The sequence below is a fragment of the Vombatus ursinus genome, unplaced genomic scaffold (assembly GCF_900497805.2).
Source record: "Vombatus ursinus unplaced genomic scaffold, bare-nosed wombat genome assembly UNPS02014809.1, whole genome shotgun sequence".
NCBI lineage: Eukaryota > Metazoa > Chordata > Mammalia > Diprotodontia > Vombatidae > Vombatus > Vombatus ursinus.
In genome coordinates this window covers 9,648,120-9,675,166 of record NW_020954587.1, presented here as the reverse complement: position 1 = coordinate 9,675,166, position 27,047 = coordinate 9,648,120, and the positions used below count along the sequence as shown (strand labels likewise).

At 36.9% G+C, this 27,047-nt stretch overlaps 1 protein-coding gene across 2 annotated transcripts in view; it reads left to right on the top strand.

Annotated features, from left to right (window-relative positions):
• Positions 1-27,047, top strand: part of LOC114052800 (amine oxidase [flavin-containing] B) — a 144,885-nt gene that overhangs the window by 103,618 nt on the left and 14,220 nt on the right. For both annotated transcript variants that reach the window (XM_027875517.1, XM_027875518.1), the window contains exons 6-12: positions 8,785-8,926; positions 13,135-13,284; positions 16,468-16,627; positions 21,168-21,264; positions 21,961-22,014; positions 24,176-24,233; positions 26,937-27,034. In XM_027875517.1, the coding sequence (XP_027731318.1) occupies positions 8,785-8,926; positions 13,135-13,284; positions 16,468-16,627; positions 21,168-21,264; positions 21,961-22,014; positions 24,176-24,233; positions 26,937-27,034 (759 nt within the window). The remainder of the gene's footprint in view (positions 1-8,784; positions 8,927-13,134; positions 13,285-16,467; positions 16,628-21,167; positions 21,265-21,960; positions 22,015-24,175; positions 24,234-26,936; positions 27,035-27,047) is intronic.

The window sequence follows — 27,047 nt, the reverse complement described above, 5'->3', positions numbered from 1 at the left end:
AAAATTGCTGCAAAGAATTTTTCCCAGTTTTCTATTTCTCTTTTATTTTTAACTAAATTTTGATTTGCTTGTGCAAAAACTTTTAAACAACCTATATGATCAAAATTGTCTATTTTATCTTCTATAATCCTCAAAAAGATTTGTTTAGTCATGAACTCTTCCCTTATCCATCAATCTGAAAAGTAATTTCTTCATTGCTCCCCTAATCTGTTTTTGATATCACCCTTTATATATGTCATATATCCATTTGTAGTGCTTTTGAGCACTCCAATTTATTAAACTGTTAAATTTGTTAAAATTATTAAAAAATTAGGTCGTTATTCTTCTTGGGTGCTTGACTTAGGAGCTTGATATTTCTTTATTTCCATGCAATTCAATTCATTAAATATTTATTAAGAACCTAATATGTGATCTTGTATGCAAAAGAAATTTTTTAAATATTTAAGAATGCTCCAGGGAATTTTGAGGAAACTTTGGCACAAATCTCCTATCATGAGGTTCTTTGCAGAGTGGAGAGAGTTGAAAGTAAACAGTAGACAGACAGGATGGGGAAAAATGAACAACTTTGCAAGGTCTTCCAATGCTGGTTTTAGTAGTATGCTTTCATAATTTCATTGGAATAAGTTCTCAGACTATCAGACATAGCCTTATTCACTTACAAGCCTGAAGGCACAGTTCAAAAACATGATTTACTTAATCATCCATCATACCTCTGGTCCTCCTTTAGTGTTAATTAACTAGTTATAGTGGGAGAAGCAACAGATTTGGAGTCAGGAGACTTGTGCCTGAGTTCCAGTATTACTGCTTTCTAGCTCTGTAACCTTGGGCAATCCACTTACTCTCCTTATGCCTCAATTATTCATGTGCAAAGAAATAATAATAAGAGCTAACATTTTTATATAGTACAATTATTATCTCATTTGATCCTCATAACAACACTGGGATTTGCTATCATTATCCCCATTTTACGCATAAGGAAACTGAGGCAAGCAGAGTAACTTGCCCAGGGTCACATAATTAGTAAGTGTCTGAGGCCATATGTGAACTCAGGTCTTCATGATTCCAGATCCAGCCCTCTATCCACAGCGCCACCTAGAAGCCAAAATATGAATGATAATATTAAAATGAAGATAATATTTGAACAGCTTTCATCACAATTTTGGATTGAGGGGAGAAATTAGGGAAGACTACACTGTCACTTCTCATGTGCCTTTTGTCCCTTGGTTTCCTACATTAGCACTCTCCGTTTCATAATAATATTTATAAAAGGCAATGAACAGGTAACATAGATTAGATGAGAAATCTGCCTGATTAGAAATAGATATATTTCAGATGACTTTAAGAGTCAAAAGAACCTTGGACATCATCTAGTACAACTTCTGGTTTTACAGATGAGGAAACTGAGGCCAGAAAAAGCAAAGTGACTGTTTTAAAAGTATTTTCAGCTTATCGATGATCCCATTGGCAAAGAATCTCTTTCTGTTGTACTGAAACTTGCTCTTGTGTATATGTGGGACTAGAATCAACAGATGTATCCATAATTGCTGACATTTATGTAATTGTGACAAGCTGACAAGCTATAGTGCTTGGTTCTTTTCTATTATTGCCTCTTCACCCCCAACCCCTCAAAATTGCTAGGTGGCATAGCTTTTTTTAAAAGTTTAATTTAAGTGATTTAAAGTTAATTTTACTATGATAATTTTGCAATGTCCCTTGAAGTAAATGGAGAGTTAGCAATTGCTGAGCAGTATCTCTCTTATCAAAGAAAAGCTTGTCATCCATCAAAAGCAAATACCCGAACATTCATTTGGAATATTGCATTGAAGTGAAAATAGCATTTGCTATAGTGTTCTCTTATCCCTTATTGCATTGGCACATCCTGGGGCATCATTTAAGGGGAAAAATAAATAAGGAAAACACAATTAGAAATGCAGGTAATTACTGTTAAGAATCATAACATTTGCAGTCATAGCAGTTGGTCATTTGGTGGTATAGCAGCAGCTCTGATTAAAAACAGGCAGATTTAAAACAAATCCCTTCAAGCGCCTAAACTGCTCCATATTGGATTAGATTTGTAGGATTTTTCATGAAGAAAAATAAACAAGCCATCCAGGGAAAAGAGAATGGGGAAAGATCTATATTGCAAAGTAGCTTCTGTAATATTTTTCCACTCTTTCACTTGTCTTAAGTGAGAAGTGCTTCATTTTAGGAAGGTGGCTGTTGTGATGGATAATTTATAATAACCGAGGAAACACAAATCTGAGCTGTAAGATTTATTAGCAAAACAGACATTACAAATGGGTCATTGGATTCCTCAGCCTAAAGACCCTGAATACAGAGTGAGACAAATTTTTATGTATTAAAAACAATTAATCAAATAAGACTAATTAATTAAAAAAAACTATTAAAAGAATGCAAACCAGGATACAAAATTAGGTAATCTGATTTCTAATTAGAGGAAAGATTAGGGGCTTTCCAAGTTGAGAGGGGGGAAGAGTGAGTTTCAGTCAAGCTGTTTGAAACACTAAATGGCCTATACCATCTAGTTTCTCATGGGTGGTTTACAGAAAAAAAGATGGCAGATAATACATGTGGCAGCACAAGATGGAGTCAGTATTCATGAGATAGAATCCAATTGATTCTCTTGATTCTCACACCAAACCAATTCAATTTTATAACTGACCACCATATTATCTCATCACTGTTGAGTCTGCTTCCTATATTTCAGAAGTATGCCTCTTCATTTGAGCTCTCTGAGGACAGTGACCATGATTTTGCTTTTCTTTTTATCCCCAGCTCTTAGCATAGTGCCCCTCAAATAGTAAATGTGTAATAAATGACTGTTGACTGATTGTTTCATCAAACAGGATGGATGTGAACAGATGTGGACAATGGTGATCATCAACATTTTGTAATTTGTTAGGGAAAACATGCAGGACATGTGTGACCAGCAAAGAAATTGGATTGGTAATGTAATAAGAATGAGAAATTATGAATATTGATTAATTCACTGATGCATGCAAATCACTGAACAAAGTTGCCTCTGGTTCTATCTGCCAGAGGATTTTGTATGATCAAATCTTAACTATAGGTGTGAAAGATACTTCACTGTCAACATTACAAAAAAATGAAAAAGATCAAGTACTTGATCAAGTACTTTTAATACTAAAAAAAAAAAGGTGATTAAGGAGACATCTTTAAGTACTGTTTTGCCTTCTGTTTCAGCTGTACCAATCTTTATGAGAATGGTCTGTATCTGTAGATCTAGACATCCTTGATGAAAATATGCCAAGGAAGTGGTGTTTTTACAATTTTATGTAGCAAATTCTATCTTCCCAGCCTCACAATTCATTGAGATGTATGAAAAATGCAAGATTCTACTGTTATTATTGTTTATTGGTTCAAAAAAAGAAACATTTGACTCAGTAGGGCAAAATGGTCTTAGAGTCTCAGCTCCAACAGTATGTCACCTACGTGCAATCTTATATTAATGTGTTATGTAAATGTTAGGTATTATTATGATTGCAAATAAGTACTGTTTTAAGTGTCCTGCCCAAAATCACATTTATTATTATGATTCACAAATAAAAATAGACTTTAAGATTTATAGAGTCCTTTCCTTATGACAACTCTATGATATGTTTATTATAAATAATGCAACGATTATTGAATTTTCCAGTTAGTGGGACTGAAACTCAGAGTTTAAATGATTTTTCCATGCCTACAGATCTAATAAATGCCAGAGTTGGGCCTCAAACATAGGTCTCCTGATTCCTTATCTGATGTTTGTTCCTCTACACTAAATGAGCAGTCATACATGACCTACTCTTTCAATTTAGGTCTTTCCTCAGCTAGGAGGTGCCGTGGATAGAATGCCAGGCCTGGAGTCAGGAAGACCTGAGTTCAACTCCCGCCTCAAACACTTACTAGCTGTGTGACCCTGATGTCACTTAACTCTGTTTGCCTGAGTTTCCTCATCTGTAAAATGAGCTGGAGAAGGAAATGGCAAACTACTCCAGTATCTTTGCCACAAAAACCCTAAATGAGATCACTAAGAGTTATACACAACTCAATAACAACAACAACAATAATTCAATTGAGATCTTGCATTTTTGGTGAAATTGCTGGCATTAGGTCAGGGCCCATACCTAATACTTTATATTCACTACAGTGGGATTATCACTAGCAGATGCTCAATAAATACTTAAGAGTCATAGAAATTGAGAACTGGAAATAACAGTGAGGATCAGCTAGTCAAGTCTTCTCATTGCATAGGTAAAGAAAAAGGCCTAGAAAATGTAACTTGCCCAAAGCAACACTGGTCAGTTACTAACAGAGCCTGAATAAGAACCCAGGTCTGTCTCCAAGTTCAGTTTTTATTCCTTTATTCCATGCTTGACTTCCTTGCCAAACTGAACTGAAATATTTTAAAGGCAGCTGTTAACTATAAAGCTGCAGGTTTGTATCTGTCAGATAGTGATGATGATTTTATAAAGTAACTGCTTCGCTACAAAGCAGGTGAACCTGGAGAACATGGTGTTATGGAAAGAATCCTGAATTTGTAGAATTCAAATCCTAACTCTTATACTACCTTGGGCAAGTCTGTGAGTCAGTCAACAAACATTTATTAAGCAAATACTATACATCATTGATTAAACATTTACTATGTGTCAGTAGCACACTTATTATGTATGCTAAGTGGTGGGAATACAAAGAATGGCAAAAACATGGTTCCTGTACTCAGTGAGCTCACAGTCTAATGGAGCAAAGAGCATACCAAAAAAAAAAGTACATATAAGATAAATAGTGTAAGTGAAAGGTAATCTCAAAGGAATGGCTCTAGCAGTGGGGGGAACCAGAAAGGCCTCCTAAAGAAGGTAGTATCTGAAAAAGAAAAAAAGAAGGTAGTATCTGAGCTGAGAAACACAGTACACATACATGTTTAATTGAAAGGGAATGTGTGGGGATGAATTGTTTACATATTAATATGGCAATAATAAACAAATGTGTTCTTAGAACCCTGCTATCTTTTAGGGTCCTAAAGGTTAAAATGATAATGGTTCTATGCATGGTTTTGCTATATTTTAATGGTATTAGAAGACAAACACATGGTATCAGGTCACAGCTCTGAAAGGAGAGAAAGGTAAAGACTTTGAGCAGTCACTGTGGGCAGAAGACCAGAGACCTCATCTCTCTCCCTTGGCAGCCTTGTAGGAACTAGAAGGGAAGGGAAGGTGGGACATCCAGTGCTGTTTTGTCTGATAAGGCCTAAGTGGTCAGGCCTCCTGAGGCTATTGGCTTTAGTAGGAAGGTACCCATTATATACATGCATCAACTTTGCCTCTGCAATATCATACCTACCTCTGCATTACCATACCAAAATGGTACATTTGTCCTGCAGAACAGTCTTATCATTTCCACTTCCTGCCTTGTACTGGAAGTCAGTCATGTAGCTGATTCTTCTAGAATTCCAAGTTTCTGCAGTAGGGACCCTGATCTCCCTCAGGGCCACAGGGTACCTAACCAGTACACATGCACAGGACTTCCAATTCTGCCTCTGGTCTCCAGGGGCCAATATATCCAGATTCCTTTCTGACTGTGGAATAAGTAGTCAGTAACTCCCCACAAGTCAGTGACATTCCAGGATGTGATTGTAAACTTTACCCTGGAAGAGTGGAAACACCCAGATCCTTCCCTGAGTGAGCTGTATAGGAAGGTAATGCAGGAAAACTCCAGAAACTTGGTCTGCCTGGGACTTATCATTTCCAAGAGATATGATCCACCAGCTAGGGCAAAGGGAAGCACCTTAGATGCTAGTGGTGGGGGATGTCCCTGAAATCTGCTGTGCAAATTGGGAGACCACACCTAAAAACCAGGAATCAGTTCCCAAGCTGTGCCTTTCTGTGGTAAAATTATCCCTAGAGAGAGTCCTGGGAAGCTTTCTCATGGTTAGTATCTATATCTCCAAGTTATGAGAAGCCTGGCAATGTTCTGCCAGGTTGGAGAGAGAACAGAGCAATAAGGGAAAACATTCTCAACTAGTAAAAATCATCCATCTTAATCAAGTGAGAGGGTATGACCATAGTAAATGTGCCAGAATTGCTAATCTGAGACCAGTACATTTTCCACAATAGAAAGCATCATTAGGAAATACTCTCCCTAAAGGTGATACATATGGAAAGAGCTTCAGACTATCCTCAGAAACTATTAGAATCTGCTCAAAAATATCCCCTAAGTATAATGAGGGTAGAAGTCCTTCAGTTATAATTCCAACCTCACTGAAACTCAGAGACTGTATACTGAAAAGAAGACTTACAAAATGTTATAATTATGGGAAGGTCTTCCAGAGGAGCTCACACCTTGCTCAATAGCAGATAATTCATACTAGAGAGAAACTCTATAAATGTGGAAACACTTCCAGTAGGAGCACCCAACTTAGGTACATACACCAGAGAATTCATAGTAGAGGGAAATCATATGAATGTAATAAATATGGGAAAGCTTTCTTCTGAACATAAACTTTATTGTACATAGAGAATTCATGGGGGAGAGAATGTGGAATAAATGAATGTGGGAAGGATTTCAACAGCAGCACCCAACTTTTTGTGCATCTGAGAATTCATATGGGAGAGAAACCATATGAATGTAACGAATATTGGAAGGTCTTTTGCTAAAACACATTTCTTACTGAACATGAGAGGATTCATAGTGGTGAGAAGAATTATAAATGATATAAAAGTGTAAAGGTCTTCCAACAAATCTCACAGCTTACTTAACATCACAGAATTCACACTAGAGAGAAACCTTATAATGTAATGAGAGTGGGAAGACCTTTCTTCTGAGTACAATCTTTGATATCCATCAGAAAATTCATAGTGGAGAGTTACTTTATGAATATAATAGATAGGAAGCAGCCTTCACCTGAAGCTGTGACTTTTTTCAACATCAGATTAAGAGATAATGTGATTAACTATGTGAATATAATGAACACACAACTTTAATCAGAACACACAACTGAGCTGTGTATCAGAAAATTCCATGTATAACATTTATAAAGGAGAGTAGACTTTTTCCCAGAGCAAATGCCTTCTCAACATCAGTTCATACTGAAGAAAGTCTTCAACTACTGCATAGAACTTACTCAACATCTTAAGAATTATGTCTTGTACAGCAGACGGGGAAACTTTATGAATGTAATGAATATCAGAAGGATTTTAGCCAGAGCTGCAACTAAGGGTCTCTATGATAGGACCTTTAATTTCACCTGTCATAGATTCTAAGTATCATAAATCATTTTGCCTTGCTTATTATCATAGAAATGCAGACTAATGAAGGTGAGGGATAGTCCTTAGACAGCCAGTGGTGCCCAGGAAATGTTTGACGATCTGGAAGAGGCACCAAAACACATTGAGTGGACCACCTATAAAGGATTTATAGAAACACCTGGACAAAAGTCACAGAGTATGAAAAGGCATGAATTGTCTTTAGTCTGTATCACTGGTCAGAGTACCCCTATCAGTGAGATCACAAATCCATTGAAGTACAGAAACAATGTGAAACATTTCAGAATTCACTGTTTCGAGGGTGACTTTTAGTAAGATATGATTGGTAAAAAGAATATAATTTTTTTTCAAAACTCTATGATAAATGAACAAAAATGCATTTATTAAGCACTTACTACATACCAGGGACTGTGCTAAGTTTTAGAGATACAGATGCAAAAAGAAAGACAGTCCCTGCCCTCTAGGAACCTATATTGTAATAGAAGAAAGAAACACGTACAAGAAAGAGGTGGCTGGGGGGAGAGATGGAGCAGTGTGTCTGGCATAGTGTCAACATGACTGGGGAACAGCATTATGGGGACTGAGGGTAGAAATTGTTGTTTCATCAATATGAGGAACAGCAGTGTGACAGAGTATACTGCCTCTTCACACATACTAGGTTTGTGATTGTGAACAAGTCACTAAATCTCTCAGTGCCCCAGGCAACTCTTTAAAGCTGCTAGTTGCTTATTTGTATTGTCAGTAAGCATTTATTAAGCATCTACTGTGAGCCAGGAACTATGCCAAGCACTGGGGATACAAAGAAAGGCAAAAGACAGTCCCTACCCTCAAGTAGCTCACTAATAAAGGAAACAAGCAAATAAATATGTGCAAATGAGGTATATACAGGATAAATAGGAAATAATTATGAGGGATTAGGAAGGTTTTTCTGTACAGGGTGGGATTTTAGCTGGGACTTGAAGAAAGCCAGAAGGCAGAGATGAAGAGGGAGAGCATTCCAGTCATGGAATACAGCCAGAGAATATGCCCAGAGCCAAGAGAAAAAGTATCTTGTTTGTGGAAGAGTAGGAAGACCAGTCTCACTGGATCGAAGGGGTGGGGGTGGAGGTAATAAGGTGTAAGAAGACTGGAAAGGTGGGGGTTGGGGGAGGAGGACTAGATGGTGAAAGTCAAATGAAAGATTTTGTGTTTAATCCTGGTAACAGAAGGAAACAACTACAGTTTGTTGAGTATAACAGAGGTGGCATGGTGGGACCTATGCTTTACTGTCAGTGAAAAGAACTGTCGTACCAAGAGTGTTCCATCCATTATGCCATGCTGCCTCTCAAGTCACATAACATTGCTTGATCTTGGGCTCCTCATCTTTAGACTGAGGAGCTTAACAATATTAATTTTCATCTTGTCATCTAAATTTTTCTTCTGAACATTTCTTGGAGAATGAAATACATGCTCTCCCCTGAGGATGATTGCGGTGATAATTTCACTTTTGTTTCCTATACAGATCTGCCAAACAGCTTGCCACACTGTTTGTGAATCTCTGTGTCACTGCTGAGACGCATGAAGTCTCTGCCCTTTGGTTCCTGTGGTATGTGAAGCAGTGTGGGGGCACAACCAGAATTATTTCAACAACCAATGGAGGACAGGTACTCACAATTATCAACAGATGTTTCTAGTTAGAAAGTTACTTCAGCATGAAAGAACAACAGAGCATGCACAGAGAGAGAGAGAGAGAACAGAGTGTTATAGTAATTTTAGTTTTCTTATTATATTTTAGAAGGGCACTATTTGTTGATAAGCATTAAAAATAACAGAAACTTGGAGTGTAATCTTAAGACAAAAATCTAAATGTATTCATTTTTGTAATTACACATTTGGAATCAATGTGACCAAAGATTTTTAGAAAAACCTAAGAGAATGTTTATGAAGCTCTAGAACAAAATGACAGTAAGAACAAAAAAAATATGGAGAAATTGAGTATATTCTCAGTAAGGTTTTTTTAAAAGTAAAGAAATTTGTGCAATTTTAAAATATAAAGTCCACATGAACACATTTTTCTGGCTTTCAGATAATGTCAGATATTGTTTGTTTTGTTTTGTTTTGTTTTTTTAAAAAACTTTATCGCTTTCTTCTTCAGCCTCTAGAATGGTTGGAACAGTTTTTTTTTAAATAGACTAGCCCAAATTAGAGCCCTGTCTAGGGCCTCATAGGTGCCAAGAATTTGTTGTTATTGTTGTTGTTATAAAATGGTTCAGTTGCATACAACTCTTTGTGATCCAATGGACTGTAGCATCCCAGGTCCTTCTATTCACCATCTCCTGAAGACTGTGCAAATTCATTGCCTCCATGACACTACCTGTTTATTTCATCTTCTCCCATCCCCTTTTCCTTCAGTTTTCCCAACATCAGAGTCTTTTCCAATGAGTCCTGTCTTCTCATTATGGGCTAATTTAAGCTTCAGCTTCCATGTTTGGCCTTCCAGTGAATAGTCTGAATTAATTTCTTTAAGTATTGACTGACTTCATCTCCTTGCTGTCCAAAGAACTCTCAAAAGTCTTCCTCAGCACCACAATTTGAAAGCATCAGTTCTTCAGTGCTCAAGCTTTCCTTATAGCCTGTTGGGAGAATTTTCCCATGGGAGTTCTAGCTTCTCTTGGCAGAAGCTGAGGGTCACAACCTGTTGCGTGGCAAAAACAAGAAAGTCTCACAAGACCTCTCCTTTGCTGACATGCAGCTCCCACGGTTGGCTCGGCTCTCCTCTCATTGGGAGAAAAGTTCTACTCATACCCCTGATACAAGGGCTACAGGTGTCCAGCAGACTTGGTGATTGGCTATCACATGGAGATCATGCTTTGATCAGGTGTTACTAAGGATATAAAATAAAGCTACTAGCACTTAATAAACGGAGCTTCTGCGATCTTGCTGTCTCCCGCCTCATCAATGTGCCTCCAGGTTAAGAGTATTGAGCTGGTCTCATGCTCACCACTGCAGCGGCCGTGTCAGCTGGCGCCCAATGTGGGGCAGGAGGAAAAGGCTCCACGAGCAGAAAATTACTTTTCCAAGAGTTTAGCGCCAGTAAGCTCAGAGCTTCAATCTCAGAAAAAGAGATCTCCGAGGCGTATCCCGTGGTAAGAAAACGACAGAGAAGGATCTCCCCTTGGCTCATGGAACACGGTTATTTTGAGCCAGGGAGATGGAAAGTATTTGGGGAACAGATGACATCTTTTGACAATACTTGCCTGGGAGAAGTAAGAGATGAATTCGACCTCCAGGTGAAAAACAACGAGACTGTGCAAATGGCGGGGTGTGACTTTGCAGGACTGTCCGTGCAGCAGCCGCTTTGTTGGTCCCGCGGTGACAGCCAGGGGGGCTGCATGCAAGTTCGGAACATTGCCCTTGCTGTGAACATTCCCGACATGGGGCCATACCAGCTTCACCTACTCAGCGGACAGGGGACGCCCTGCTCCAACGCCACTTCCCTGCGTGTGGGGGGTCTGGACAAATGTAAGGTGAACAATGACTCTGGTTTTGGCTGGCCTCATGCGGAACCTTGTGTGGTTGGACATCGCCTCTGTATGAACTTAGGTGGGACTATTGTTCAATCATGGCATGACACTCACGGCATGACATGTGATTCCCTGCCCTTACCTGTATGGGTTCCTGAAATAGGAAAATCTTGGAGGGATCTTTGGAAGGCTTTTGCAGCCATGGGTAACATAACAATCATCCAACAACTTGGGTCACAATTTGGAGCTTGGAGGGGTGTGCTTGGACCACACTCGTGGTGCCACGGGACCAACATTGGGTATACTTTCGGCTCTCAGGCATGTCTAGGGGAGTGCTATGCCTTTATGTGGGGAAATAAGGTGAATATCACCAGAGAGGGTGGTGGCGATTATTACAATGTTACTTGCCACAACTGTAGAGTATCTGAATGCCTAGGACCTTTGATAGTCAATCAAACGGTGTTTGTCATCATGCGTCCTCATGTAGTCATGCTTCCTGTAGAAAGCAAGGATTGGTACCACACTAAATCTGACCATGTATTCGATGCCATAATTAAGAAAAAAGAGAGTCACAATCCCCTCACTTTAATTTGAGAAAAACGATGCATCAGCTGTGTTGTCATGGGCATCACTCTATTGGTTTCTTTGATTGCCTCCTCTGCCTCACTAGCAAAAAGGCTTCTAAAGAGGACCTGGATCCTGATAAAACAGCAGACAATATATTACATTGGTTTGATAATGCCTCCAATTGGTGGGGGTCATTTGAGTATTGGATTATGGTAATTGTTGTAGTGTGCTTACTTTTATGCTGATATAGTCGGATGTCTTTTGAAAGTAATGATCTCCATGTTTAAAAATGTTATGTCACAAGTACACATATTAATGGACACATATCCACAACAACGCCTTTTCTAAAAAACAAAAAGGGGGAATTGTTGGGAGAATTTTCCCATGGGAGTTCTAGCTTCTCTTGGCAGAAGCTGAGGGTCACAACCTGTTGCGTGGCAAAAACAAGAAAGTCTCACAAGACCTCTCCTTTGCTGACACGCAGCTCCCACGGTTGGCTTGGCTCTCCTCTCATTGGGAGAAAAATCCTACTCATACCCCTGATACGAGGGCTGCAGGTGTCCAGCAGACTTGGTGATTGGCTATCACGTGGACATCATGCTTTGATCAGGTGTTACTAAGGATATAAAAGAAAGCTACTAGCACTTAATAAACGGAGCTTCTGCGATCTTGCTGTCTCCCGCCTCATCAATACGCCTCCGGGTTAAGGGTATTGAGCTGGTCTCATGCTCACCACTGCAGCAGCCGCGTCAATAGCCCAAACCTCACGGCCATACATTGCTTCTGGAAAAACCATAGCTTTGACTATATGGGCCTTCGTCAGCAAGGTGATGTCTGCTTTATAGTATGCTGTTCAGATTTGTCATAGTTTTCCTTCCAAGAGCAAGCATCTTTTAATTTCATGGAGGCAGTTGCATCTGCAGTGATCTTTGAACCCAAGAATATAAAATCTGACATCGATTCCATTTCTTCTCCCTCTATTTGCCGGGAAATGACAGGACCAGTAACCAAGATCTTTTTTTTTTTTTTGTCAAGAATGCAAGTGCTCATTTTTTTTATTTAATACTATCATTTTACTGGTGTTGCTGTATAGAGCCAAGATATGGAACGCCAACACCTATGAAGAACTCAAAATAAGTATATCAGAAGTCAATAGAGAGACAGAAGAAAATGTCTGTAGCTCATGCAGGCATCACCACCACCGCTAATCAGCTTATAAGAGCTCCAGTTCTTCAACAATATGATGATGGGAGGAGGAAGTGCCAGGGAAAGACACTGAAGGTGGATCTGATCAGTCCACTTTCACTAATTGGGTATACAGTCTTTAGAGTAACAAATTTTATTTAACAGAACTACAATAAAGTGTAATGAGGAAACGAGGAAACCTTCCAGTACTTTCCTGAAGGATTGAAGGCAATTCTTTTTCTTCTGAGTAAATGAAAATTTCTTTGGAAATTCCTCTTGAGCATTTGTGATCTCCCTCTCATTTTATGTTCATTCCCTTTCGTCTACATCTCTCTCTGTTCCTTTGCCTGCATTAATTGAAGTTCAATGTCCAGAACAAATAATAATAATAATAATTTATTTTTCCACCCTGTCTTACATTTGACACACAGTCAGTCAGCCAAAAAACATTTAAACATACCTCTGGAGGGTAGAAGAGAAGAACAAAATGAAGGTGGAAAGGATGGTAATAAAAATAGTCATTGAGAGGAGGAAGTTAAAGATTCTATTTCCTTTTCTCTCTATCCCACCTCTTATGGCATGTCTTTCTTTTACAGGAAAGGAAGTTTGTTGGAGGTTCTGGTCAAGTTAGTGAGAGGATAATGGAACTTCTTGGAGACAGTGTAAAGCTGGAAAGGCCTGTAATTCATATTGATCAGTCTGGTGATAAAGTTATTGTGGAGACACTGAACCATGAGATATATGAGGTAATTTAAGCCCTGATAGTATTTTAATTAATAGTATATACATACATACATACATACATATATATATATATATATATATATATATATATATATACACACACACACATAAATGATTCAGAGTTGTACAAATGATGTCTAGGAGCCAGAATGTATTCACTTAGAACAAGTTATGCTCAAATGGTTGAATCAATTCACAATTTCACCAACAATGAATTAGCATCCCAGTTTTTCCATATCCCCTCCAATATTTCTCTCTTTCCCCTTCAATAATTTTTGCCAATCTAATAGGTATAAAATGATATCTCAAGGTTGTTTTAATTTGTATTTCTCTAATCAATAATGATTTAGAGCACTTTTTCATATGACTATAAATTGTTTTGATTTTTTCATTGGAAAACTTCCTGTTCATACCCTTTGACCATTTATTGATTTGGGGAATGACTTGTATTCTTATAGATTTGACAAAGTTCTTTATACATTTTAGATATGAGACTTTTTTCTGATAAACTGTATTTAAATTTTTCCCCCAATTTTCTGCTTTCCTTCTGATCTTGGCTACATTTGTTTTATTTGTGCAAAATCTTTTTAAATTTAATGTAATTGAAATTATCCAGAGAGAGAGAGAGCACTCTGGAATTATGCCCAAAGAGTTATTAAACTGCCTATATCCTTTGAACTAGCAATACCACTACTGGGTCTATTTCCAAAGATAATTAGGGAAAAAGGAAAAGTGCCTATATGTTCTAAAATGTTTATAGCAGCTCTCTTTGTGGTGGCAAAGAATTGGAAATTGCGGGGATGCCCATCAATTGGGGAATGGCTGAACAAGCTGTGGTATATGATTGTAATGGAATACTAACATAAGAAATGATGAGCTCAATGATTTTAGAAAAACATGGAAAGACTTGCATGACATAATGAAGAGTGAAATGAATGGAATCAAGAGGACATCGTATACAGTAACAGCAATATTGTTTAAGGAACGACTTTGAGTGAATAAATCATTTTGACAGTTATAAATACCCAAATAAACTATAAAGGACAAATAAAAAATATGTTATCTGCATCCAGAGAAAGAACTGATAAACTGAAGTTTGTATAGAGTAATTTTACATATATATGTACATTTATATATATGTATATATGTATGTATATGCATATATTCTATTTGTGTCTAATGATAGCCACCTCTAGGGTTGGGGGTGTGGAAGGGAAGAAAAAAGTTTACATGATAACTTTATATGGTTAAAAGAAATAACAAGTTGATAGATTTATAGTTTTATGTGCAATCACCTTTTCATTATACTATGTTATAGAAATGCTTGTTTTATTCCACAAATTTAAAAAAATAAAATTTAAAAAAAGTTATGCTAAATGAATACAATTCTTTTTAAAATTGTTATTAGACCCAGAAGATTAAGAGAGGTGTTATAAACATAGTGTGTCCACATTTCCCAAAGCATTTAACAAACATTTTCTAAGATACACAAATATGTTTAGTTAAGGTTGATTTTTGGCTGGTTGAAGCACTCAAGAACATTGATTAATGAATTTAATTTAAGCTAAAGGAAGATTTCTAGACACATGCCAAAGGATTTTCTTTTGGTCTTGTATTACTAAACATTTTTATCAATATCTTAGGTAAAGATATAGAAAGCAAATTTTAAAGATGCCCTAAAGCAAGAAGAAATAGCTAATACATCAAACAGCAAAATTTGAATTTTTGAAAGGTGTTAATCCATAGTAATAATGGGTTGAAATTAATACGATAAAATGTAGAATTCCTTATTTAGACTAAAAAAACCAACTAAACACATTTTAGATAAAGGAAAACTATAATAACAGTAGTTCCTAAGGTGGGGAAGGCAAAAAGGCTGGAAGCTAGTGGCCCATGAGATCAAAATGAGTCAACATTCTAACTGTGAAATAACAGTGTAATCATAGGCTGCCATAATGTAATCAATCATACAATGGAAATGTAGTTTCTGTAATGCAACAAGTAAAATCCATTGGTCTTTATACTCTGAACTGTTTGGAACACGTCAGGTATTCTTCTTAAGTATGACAAACTGGACACGTACAGAGGAAAGTAACCGGAATAATGAAGGAGCTAGAAACCGTATTTTATGAGTAACAGTTGGAGGAAGTAAATGAAGAAGAGACAAGAGAGGAAACCATAATTGTCTTCTAATACTTGATGAATTATGTGGAATAGAAATTAGATTTATTCCAGGTGGTTACAGAGGTGGGGGGGGGGGGTTAGGAGGGAGAGAAGGAGGAGGATAAAAAGTAGGTCCAATGGTTGGAAATTTCAGATTTTTAAGATTGAACAATTAAATTTAAAATTTAAGATGTTTCAGCTCAATGTAATGAATAACTTTTTAATTGCTAGAACTATCAAAAAAATGAAATGAGAGACCTTGTGAATTTCTTATGAAGTGAAATATTCAGGAAATGGTGAAATTCTTGTCACCAGACTCCAGCAAGAAAAGACCCAGTGATCATCAGTCAAAGATGGGGTAAAAGAAGATTCTTCTCTTTTTAGAATTTAAGCTCCTTGGAAATAGAGATCATTTAATTCATTGTTTTTTGTATCCCTAGTGCCTTGCACAGTGCCTAGAACATAGTAAGTACTTAATAAATATTTGTCAATTGATTGATTTGGAGATTGGACCAAACAACCTTTGAGATCCCTTCTAATAAGATTTTATGTCAGAGTTCTGCCAATACCCAGCACTTAAATATGGACAAGATTTTACCAGACTTCAAATGTAGTACCTTTTCTAATGAAGAATGAAAAATGCTCTCTTATCTTTTAGAAGTGGTATTTTCTCCTTTTTGGTTAACATTCAAAGACCTATAATAATGTGAGCTCTCTGAATAGGTAATGATTGTTCTGGTGTGATGGATAGAGTGCTAGACTTGGAGTCAATCCCAAGTTCACATCCTACCTCAGACACTTAAACTGTGTGACTCTGGACAAGTCAATAAACGTCTTCAGGTTTCAGTTTCTTCATCTGTAAGATAAGAAGGTTGGACTCAATTGATTCTAAGGTTTCTTCCAATTCCAAATCTATGATCCTATGAAAATAAAGTACATTTCATTATTATTGTTATTATTATTGTTGTCGTCATTATTATTATTATTATTATCATTATATTTTGCCATTTGTTTCCTTACAGGCCAAATATGTCATTAGTGCTATTCCTCCAGCACTGGGTATGAAGATTCATTTTAACCCACCCTTACCAATGATGAGAAACCAGTTGATTAGTCGTGTTCCTTTGGGTTCAGTCATCAAATGTATAGTATATTACCATGAACCTTTTTGGAGGAAAAAGGGTAGGTATTTTATTTCTATGAAGTAATATTCCAGAGGTCTGCTAAGAAAAATGCTTAGAGGGTTCTTTATCTCTCCTTACTCCCCACCAATGCACATTATTTTGGAATATTGTCACTCTCTTCCTTTAAAATGTTCTAATGTCATGAAACACAAGTTTTAAGTCCTAACCTTAGCATTCAAAGCTCTCCACAACCAACCTTCCCAGCCTCATCTAATGTAATTATTCATTTGCTCACTACTCCTGCCAAGATGGATTATTTGGCATTTTTTGAATCCTTTCTTACCTCCATGCCTTTAGGGAATGTTCTATTCTCCAAGTCTGCAGTTCCTCCTTCCCAACATGTCTGGAACTGGACATCCAGTTCACCTTTTAAGTCTCAAATCTCAAAATCATTTCCACAAATCCTTCCCTGATTCCATCAGCCAGAAAAGATCATTCCTTCTCATAGCGCTTTCCTTGTACTTCTCTTAGGCAATTGTATACTATGCATTCAATTATATTGTTGTGTGGACCTATCTAGTCTTCCCACTCATCCCCCCCAGGACAGCAACCATGTATTGTTCGTCTTTCTATCTATATGAGTCAGTGAGCTGGTGTAGTGGATAGACTTGGAATCTGGCAGACCTTACTAGCTTTCTGAAGCCACTTAATGACTCAACCACAGTTTCTTCATCTGTAAAATGGTGATGATAATAGTGCCAATCTCACAGTTTGTTGTGGAGATCAAGTGAGATTATTATGTAAAACACTTTGAAAACTTTAAAACTCTCCGTCTCCGTCTCTCTCTGTCTCTGTTTCTTTGTCTCTGTGTCTGGTGTCTATCTGTCTCTGTCTGTTTCTCTGTCTCTCTTTGTCTCTCTCTCTTTCCATATATGTGTGTGTGTGTCACACTCTATACACACACACACACACACACATGTTGGCTATTGTTATCTTCTTCAGGACCTAACGCAATGTCTTCCACAGAATTAGCAGTCAATAAATGTTTGTTGAATGGAGTTGAAAGTCAATTTAATAAATTAGAACTTTGAGTTAAGAGTCACGATTCCATTTAAGAAAATAAAATGAATCATTCTTTGAAACTAACTGTTACTCAGTACATAACTAACATGATATATATGACAGTTTTTTAAAGCAGTCAGTCTAGATACATTGTGGCGTAGGAAGAGCAACATTGAATTTGGAGTTAGGGATCTGAGTTTGATTCTTAGCTCTATTATTTAATATACCTGTGTGATCTCAGCAAGTCAATTAAATAATTAAGTCAATTCAGAGACTGAACTTCAGTTTTCTCACTTGAAAATTGGGAAGGGCATGGTCTAAACAATTTCAGATATCTCTGCTGTAAGATCTTAAGAAAGGAAGGGATTTGTGGCTGTTTACTATCTCTGGTTTTAATAGGTTAGGGAACATTTTGACCTACCTAAATAGGTAAGATGGCTAAGGTAAAACACCATTACCTGTTGACAGATTGAGGGAAATAGAATTTACTATCATAGATTTAGAACTGGAAGAGAATTTAGAAATCATTTAATCCAAAGAGTTATTTTACAGATGAGGAAATTGAGGTCTGGAAAAGAAAAGTGATTTATCCAAGATCACACAGCTGTTAAGAGGCAGAGTCAGGACATGAACCCAACCCTTTTGTTTCCAAAGCTAGTACTTAGAATAATCCTTGAGGATAACTGCCTGGAACCAGTCTACTAAAGCATGAGAAAGTCCATGAGAAAATCCTATGATCGACTATGCAGATTTTATGCACCAATTATTCATCATTCCTACCACTTAAATCCTCTTCCAAGGCTTCCTCATGGCATGGAAGTGACCTTGAATTCTCAAAGGTGATGCCAGTGGAGTACAAACTCTACAAGTTGAAAAGATTTTGAGTATGGGCCAGGTGACAGATTATGTTTATCATCCTAACACCATTGTAACCAAATGCAAAGAAATTTGTCAGTAGAAGAATGGCCATCACCATTTGATGATTTTTTCATGAATATTGTTTACTAAAGCATAGAGGAGTTCTGATCTGTGTCAGGGAGGGTGTATCCATACCAAGGAAGTCACAGATCTCTGAAAATTAGCCATTTATGTATGTTACCTTTTAATAAACTGGATAGAATTGGATAGAATTTTGATAATTAAAAGGAAACTATTTAAATATTCTTAGACCATTCATTTTTGCAAACTGATGTAATTGATCTAGTTTGTGGATTATCTAGATAGGTCCTTTCCAATCTTTTTAAACCTTTAGCACAGATGAGTTTCCCAGGACACATTAAGGAAGAAAGGAGCCTCCTCTTCTCTACTTCAACTAATAGCCATCCATCCACCTGTCCAGCCATCTCTCTATTCATTGAACCTTTCAACTTCAAGATAGAAACATATCAATCATGATCTGTCCTCCTTGTACTGTAGTTAGTGTTGCTTCTATCATTCATCCCACTCTTCCCTCTTCCCAAAACCTAATTCCTTCAATCTTCTCTATTCCCCACCCCCACCATCTGCAGTAGGCTGAGAACGTCTTTGCAAGAAACCAAAGTCATGCTGCCTTTCTTTCTTTCTTTCTCTTTCTTTGGGTCTTCTTGTACAAAATGACTAATATGGAAATGTTTGTATATATTTTATATACTTAATATGCAGGAGTGTGCAGGTAGAAATGTTTAACTATCTAACAACTAACTCTGAATAAAAAGATCCATGTACCACACTTTTAAATTTAATTTACTTATTAATATTTTCTCTATCACTTTCTTTTTTGGGGGTGAGGTGAGGCAATTGGGGTTAAGTGACTTGCCCAGAGTCACACAGCTAGTTGAAGGTTATGTGTATGAGGTCAGATTTAAACTCAGGACCTCCTGACTCCAGGGCTGGTGCTCTATCCACTGCACCACCTAGCTACCCCTATTATTTTATTAAGCCTAGACAATCAACAAAATGATAACTTGAGCCCTGATTTCATGTTTTCCCAAAGCATGGGAGTATTACAAAATCTACAAAATTATTATAACAATTTAAAAATTAAAAAACTACAATTCTTCATTAGGCAGCTAAGTGGTACGATGAATAGACCCTTTGACCATAAGTCAAGAAGACTTGGGTTCAGGTCCTGTCTCTAAGATGTTTACTAGTGTATGACCTAAAGCAAGTCATTTATCTTCTCTGTGCCTCAGTTTCCTCATCTGTAATAATATTATATTAATAAAACCACCTTCCAGGCTTGTTGTAAGGATAAAATGAGATATTTTAAAGCACTCTACAAACTGCAAAGTGCTATAAACATACTAGTTATTACTATAATCTTATTACTCATATGACTTCAGTTTGTTGAATAAATGAGGGATCAAGTAGAGCTTTCATCATGAGCTTTTCTCTAGCATATATTCTAATATTTCAAATACTAACCATTGCATCTTCACCACACCTTGGTATCACCATTTTCTAGATCTGACATCAATTTTGTGAATGGTCAGGGGATACCCATCAATATGAAATCAGATAACACAAGGGGTTCACCAGTTCCCTACAGGAAAGAAGTTGAGATGATTGGTTGAAGTGAAGATTTTGTCCTATTGGTAGATTTCTATTATCTATATTTTCATTGTCTCTCAGATAACTGATATTTCTTTGAAAATTTAGTACAAATAGTTGTTGTCATATATTTCTTGGGGGGAAATTATAAAGAAAATAACCATAAAATTTAAAACCTGCAAATTGCCTGACTGATTTTTAGACATAATGTACTATTTGTATTTTGCAATAGACTATTAGAATCCTTTACCTTTTTAATCTTCTTTTTTATCACATTTCACTGCATAATCATCACACCCTGTTCCTCCACAACTCCAGTCCAAAAATTGGTTTATAAGCTTTCATCGCATAATCGTCGCATGGTCTAATTCTGTTCCTCACACACTGCTTAAAAGGTTAACAGAGCAGCATGTATTCACCAGTGGCATATGGGTATGCATTTATCTTTCAGGCATTGTCATGAGCCCAGAATTCTCATTGCACACTCATTGTCAGTATTCAATTTTAACATATATTCACAAGTATTCAGCGCATCCTAATCTTGCACCAAAGACAGTTTAGTAACAAATGATTTTTAGGTAATACCAGCACAATTTTTAAAAAGTTTTACATAATGGTCACACCCCACTTTTTGCAAAAAATTTGGCATGAAATCTGCGATGATTATGTGGTGAAATACTGCATTTTTATTCTTATTGTCTAGATAAAAAGGAACAGAAAATTATGTTGGAAAGAGAATTAATAACAAGATTTCACTAAATCAATCCTACATTTGTCCTTAGTACTATATTCTTTTACTCCCCCCCACCAAATCTGTAGCCTTATTTTCAGAAATAAAGAAGGGAAATGATCTGTTGGTTACCTTTCCTTTCAACATAAATCACTTGTCTAATCTTTCTGCATTTATTGTCCAAACAATAAACTAGTGAATTTAGTGTTGCATTGTTGAACCTGGAAGTGATTTGATTGGAAAATTTAGTTCTTTCTGCTCTTTCTGGTTTACCCAGATTACTGTGGATCTATGATCATTGAAGGGGAGGAAGCTCCAATTGCCTACACTCTAGATGACACTAAGCCAGATGGTAGTTATGCTGCCATAATAGGGTAAGAATGAAAGATAAGCTATCCCTTTATAATGTCCAAGCATTTTTGGTGATGAAGGATTTTTTTTAAATTTTCTTTGCTTCTTGAAAAAGAAGAAACTAATGTTGTTAAGAAAGATGAACCAAAATCATTTTGAAATGTCTTCTTATGCAAGAAAATGGTTCCTCAAATATAATGTTCCATAAATCAGCACTATTACTTTTTCAAAATGTCTACTAAATTCACATTTTAAAAAAGTAGAATTCTGTTTACATTTTGACAGTTATTACATCTATCACCATTTTGGTTTGGGTTTAAAAAGACAGCAGTTCACAGGAAAGTTATCTTGTTGAAATTATTAGAATAATGATATACTTTTAAGATAGAAAGTGCTTGGCAAAGAATGAGGCTAAGTGGGGAATTTTAATAAGCAATTATCATTCTATGACAATTGAAGGAAAATGATATGATACTGACCTGGACTGCTGACAAAATGATATGTTTATTTATCCCCCAGAATTCCTCAAGACTGAAAGTGGCATTCAGTACCTAGAATTGGAACAACTTGCAAATAAAAGGAGCATGGAGACAAAATAAATCAGTTTGGGACATAGTTAGCAGTCTTTTAAAACAGAATGCTATTATGTGTAAATTTACATGAGCAGGACAAGAGGGAAGACAATTTCATATTATTTTTTCTTATTTTTTATGTTCTAGATTTATTCTTGCCCACAAAGCAAGAAAATTGGCACGTCTTACCAAAGAAGAAAGGTAAGAAATAAAGCTTGTGATTTAACAGTTTATTACTATGAATTTTAAATTAATGTGCAGAACACCTAACAATTAATATATGTATCACAAAATACTAGTAGTTTGTTAATTACTGAGGCACTAAGAAGCCATTTTAGGAAAAGTATGAAGCTGGAATTTAAAAAAAAAAACTGGTCTTCTAATTCATTCTGCAGAATAGTTGCCGTTTTGAGTACTCCTTATGAACAAGGTAATAGGCCTATATGGGGAAATACAAAGCTATTTAAGGTACAGTCCTTGATCCTAATTAAGTTATAGTTTAAGGGGCAGCGACGTGGTACGGTGGATAGAGCACCAGCCCTGAAGTCAGGAGGACCTGAGTTCAAATCCGGCCTCAGACCAAACACTTGACACTTACTAGCTGTGTGACCCTGGGCAAGTCACTTAAGCCCAATTGACTTAAAAAAAATTATAGTCTAGTGAGGAAGATAAGACCGATACCCTGGACAATACACAGCAATATGTGGTAAATACTGAATGAACAACACAAACATGCTTATTATTAGGTTGATTTTTGTTGTTGTTCAGTCATTTTTCAGTCATGTCCAACTCTTTATGACCCTATTGGGATTTTCTTGTCAAAGATATTCCAGTTCATTTTACAGATGAGGAAACTGAGGCAAAGAGGGTTAAGTGACATGCTGTGGAATCTTGTGGAAATGAACCTCTTTTACTTGTCAACATGAGAAATGGGAAGGGTACTCTTCAAATTTTCCATACATTCTCCTCATTCAGAAAGATTTTTTGCCAAGGACTTAGTCACTTGCCGGGAGAAAGCAATCTGCTTTGGGAGATGTCTTAACTCTTTTAATTTATTCGGTAAATTCCTATTTGAATAGATGCTACCAGCCAGTAATCCACAGAGCACTTTATAAAACAATCTAAATAGAGCCACTTACTCACTGGTAGCATCTGATGAATATTCGTCATTTCCTTTTCCAAGGTGACAGATACTTCATGGTCATTTACTAAATATTGTATTCTTTGAATTTATTACAGGCAGTTGCTACTCTAATCAGACTGATCTAATTAGATATAGAAAGCAGGACACTCTATATTGTCTTGAATATTCTTGGTCAGAAAAGTCCTTCTTCCAGCTAAATGTCTTTTCCCAGCCTTAGCAGTACTGAATTATCTACAGCACGTATATTATAGAAGGCTGTCTATCACTTAAAGGTAGCTGGGTGGCTCAGTGAATAGAGCATTGACCCTGGAGTCAGGAAGACCTGAGTTCAAATCTTGCCTTAGACATTCACTAGCTATGGGATCCTTGGCCAGTCACTTAACTTCTGGTCTGCCTTGGTTTCCTCAACTGTAAAATGAAGGTAATAATAGCTCCTTTCTTTGAGGATGGCTGTAATAATAAAATGAGATAATATTTGTACAATGCTATTAAAAATCTTGATAATGGAGAGCAGAAAGGTATATCTTCCAGTTTCTTATCATGTAAAGGAAGTGATATTTGTCTTCCCTTAGAAGCAATGTGCAATGGGAAGTATATTGAACTGGGAGTCAGTAGACCTAGGTCTAATTCTAATTGCTACCTAACTATGTGGCCCTGGACAACTCACTTCATCTCTCTGGGGCTTTGCTTTCCTCCCCAGTGAAATGAGAGCTGAACCAGTTCTAAGGTTCTATATTAAGTACATTGATCTAATGTTTGTGGTTACAAAGTGCTTTAGTTACATAATCGTATTTAATCCTCTCAACAATGAGTTAGAGACTACTAGCAGACTTGTCTTTATTTTTCCCAATGATGAGGAAATAATCATGACTAATAAGTAGGAAAACTAGGATGGAAACCTATGTCATCTGACTCCCAGTCCGTCATTCCTTCCTCAACGTTGCACTGCCTGTACTGTGTGACAGTCAGCTTGGTGTAAACTACAGCAAACCTTAAGTGATTGTTTTACCTGCTTAGTGATTCTATTGACCTGAAAAGTTGCCTTCAAAATGTTTGAGCGTTTCATTGTCTTTATTGTTTTGTGTTTTGGATATGAAATGACCTTTTTAGCCAAGTTAAAATAAAATAATAATGAATAATCAACCTCTTATTTGAGAGGTAAGGGAGGGGAAGGAGAAGCTAAGGTGGTGTTTAATTGATTCTACTTTGCCTTTGAAGGAAGAAGAAACTCTGTGAACTCTATGCAAAGGTTTTGGGATTAAAAGAAGCACTCAATGTAAGACCAATATTTCCTACAAAATTAGCCAGGTTTTCCTCCCTCCCCCATAAAAGGGACTCAGTAAGTCAATGTTGATATGATTAACAATGTCCTTTGTAAGAAGCCGGTTGAAAGAAAAAAAATTCTTCCATTATATATGTGTGATTTGTCTCTACCAGGACCCACACAAAGGATATCCATCTTGAGTCAGCTCCTGGCTGGCTAGTGACCTCACAAACCTGTATGTTTACTGCTCTTGCTAGGTTTGGTGAACGACACAGTTGCCCAGGACCCTCAGTTTCAGGGAGACCTTGCTCTTCTCAAATAAAGACAGCCTTGGGAAGGTAGCTAGCTAGCAAGAAAGATGGAAGTGGCAGCACTAGGAAAAGGTGATGACAACCTGAAGATCATGCTTAATAGGTCTATAAATAAGGCTATAAACCTCCAGCTGCGAGCACTGCCTTTGTCACTCAGGCAAAGCAGATAAGGTGGTTTTCCCTCCCCAGCTTTCACATAGATAGATTGTTCCTCTGTGATTTTTTTTTCCTTTTCTAAGACAACTTCGGTGTTTATCTTACCCTAATTTTACTGGAATAAAAAAAAAGTGGAGTGGGAGAAGTAGGGAATGGAAGAGGAGCAGCAGAATACACAGTATGATTTAGCCCGCCCGTCCACCTAGAGGTGGTCCTGCCTGCATGCTTGACTACCCTTGTCGCCTCTACTGTCATTTTTGTTCTTTGAAGCAGCATTTGAAAGCTGTGTTTTGCGTACCCATGGAAACAATTCAAAGAGATGATTTTTTTTCTCCTTTTAAATTCAAAGGCTCTTAGAGGGTACCTTCACTTTTAGTACATTTTTATTATAAACCAAGGGGCCCTAATGTAGAGTTCATAAGCAACAGCAAAATCCATCTTCTTTGTTCACTTTCTATAGCTTTTGAGTATTAATTAATGTTCTGGGTATAATCACTAGACTGCTCATTTTGAAATATTTTGACATGTATTTTATCACCTTCTGAAAGTGATTACAAAAGCCATTTATCTGTTAAGCTTTAAACAAACAAACACAGAGATTAACATAAAAATAAACCATGGGGGGAAGAAGTCTAACCAAAGTACCCTATATGCAATCCAATCCATTCACTCATTTATTCATTCAACATATCTTCATTTAGGGTCAACTGTTTGCAAGGCATTATGCTAAGTTCTAAGGGAAAATCAGAAAAGAGTAGTATATTTTACCTGCTCTTATGGATCCAACAGCCTATTTTGGACATTAATAACCAGCAGCTCCTAACTCTATTAGGTGTGTACCAGGAGCTGTTTTCTGACACAGCTAAAACCTATAGGAAAGAGACACGTGGTCTAATGAGAGAGTCAGAGGACCAAAGGTCAAGTCTTGAGTTTGACACTTACCAGGGTCATTGTAGGAAAAGAATTTTACAAAATCCAATCTATGCTTTATAAATCTAAGCTATGCTTGTTTTGTAAACAATATACCATTTTTAATCTTTTTAAGTTTAGTTTCTGTTAGGCTATATATTCAAGTATTAACAAGTTTTAACCTAAAAGTAATATTTAGGCATGCCCTGCCAAAAATACTATAACATCGGGGATTTGGAGCTAGAAGGCACCTTAGAGATCATCTCACGCAAGCCTCTTATTTTATAGATGAGAAAACTTGAGATCCAAACAGAGAAAAATCACTTCTCCATGATCAAATGACTGGTCAGTGACAAATCTAGGACTCAAGCCTGAGGCCTCTTGAGTCCAATCCCACTGTGCTTTCCATTTTTGTACAGAATTTTATTTTTATAAAGGGAAAAAGAGCTTGCTCATCTCTGTGTGCCAATAAGCCACATCCATGGAATAGATCTACCGTGCACTTCGTTTGTTGTTTGTCTTTCGTTCTTGAAGAGGACCAGTGACATCATGAGGATGATGTCTTGACATGCACGTAAATTGGATTTAAGTGTGAACTATGACTGGTTTTGACCAAGGTACTGCCAGCTTTTGGTGGCAGCTTATTGTAACTAGAAGCAGATGGCACACTCTGAAACAAATTTTCAACAAGCTGAACAAATGTTCAGCTTGCCAAATGAATCTGATAAAGTGAACACAGTAATGTCACACTGTGTCAGAAAGTATCATTTCTAACGGTAAGATAGATTCAAAATGTGAATGGCCCCTGTCTCTTGAAGAAATGTTATGTTTTGTTTTCATAATATTTCTTCTCAGTTGCCTTCCACATGGAGATGCTGTCACTCTTTACCACTGCAATTGTCTCTAATCTTTGACCAAACACCCAAGGTAGATATACCCTTTTCCCAGATTGTCCTAGTTTTCTGAGCCTTTCAGATCCCAACGTGCTAAACAGTAAACGCCTCTTAAATAATCCATTTTCCAAGGAAATAGACACCAATGGTGAAAACTTGTTAAAAGGGAAATGGAAACTTAAGACATGTAAATAGGAACTAATATATGCATGTATCACATGTATTCTAACTTATAAAGTTAGAATTCTTAATAAGTTTTTTTTGTTTGTTTTTTGTTTTTCCATATACTTGGACTTTGCTGACTGGTGGCCAAAGCCAAATCCTATAATAGCAGGAGAAGCAGAGCTCTGAGATTCTAATATAAGGTTGTTTCAGAAAGAAGCTATGATAGTGTTTGGTGCTGTCTTCCTTTGACTTTCTTTCAAACTGTCCTAATTGTCTTACAGCCAGTGCATTATGAAGAGAAAAACTGGTGTGAGGAACAGTACTCAGGAGGCTGCTACACAACTTACTTCCCTCCAGGAATAATGACTCAGTATGGGAGGTACTGTATGTGA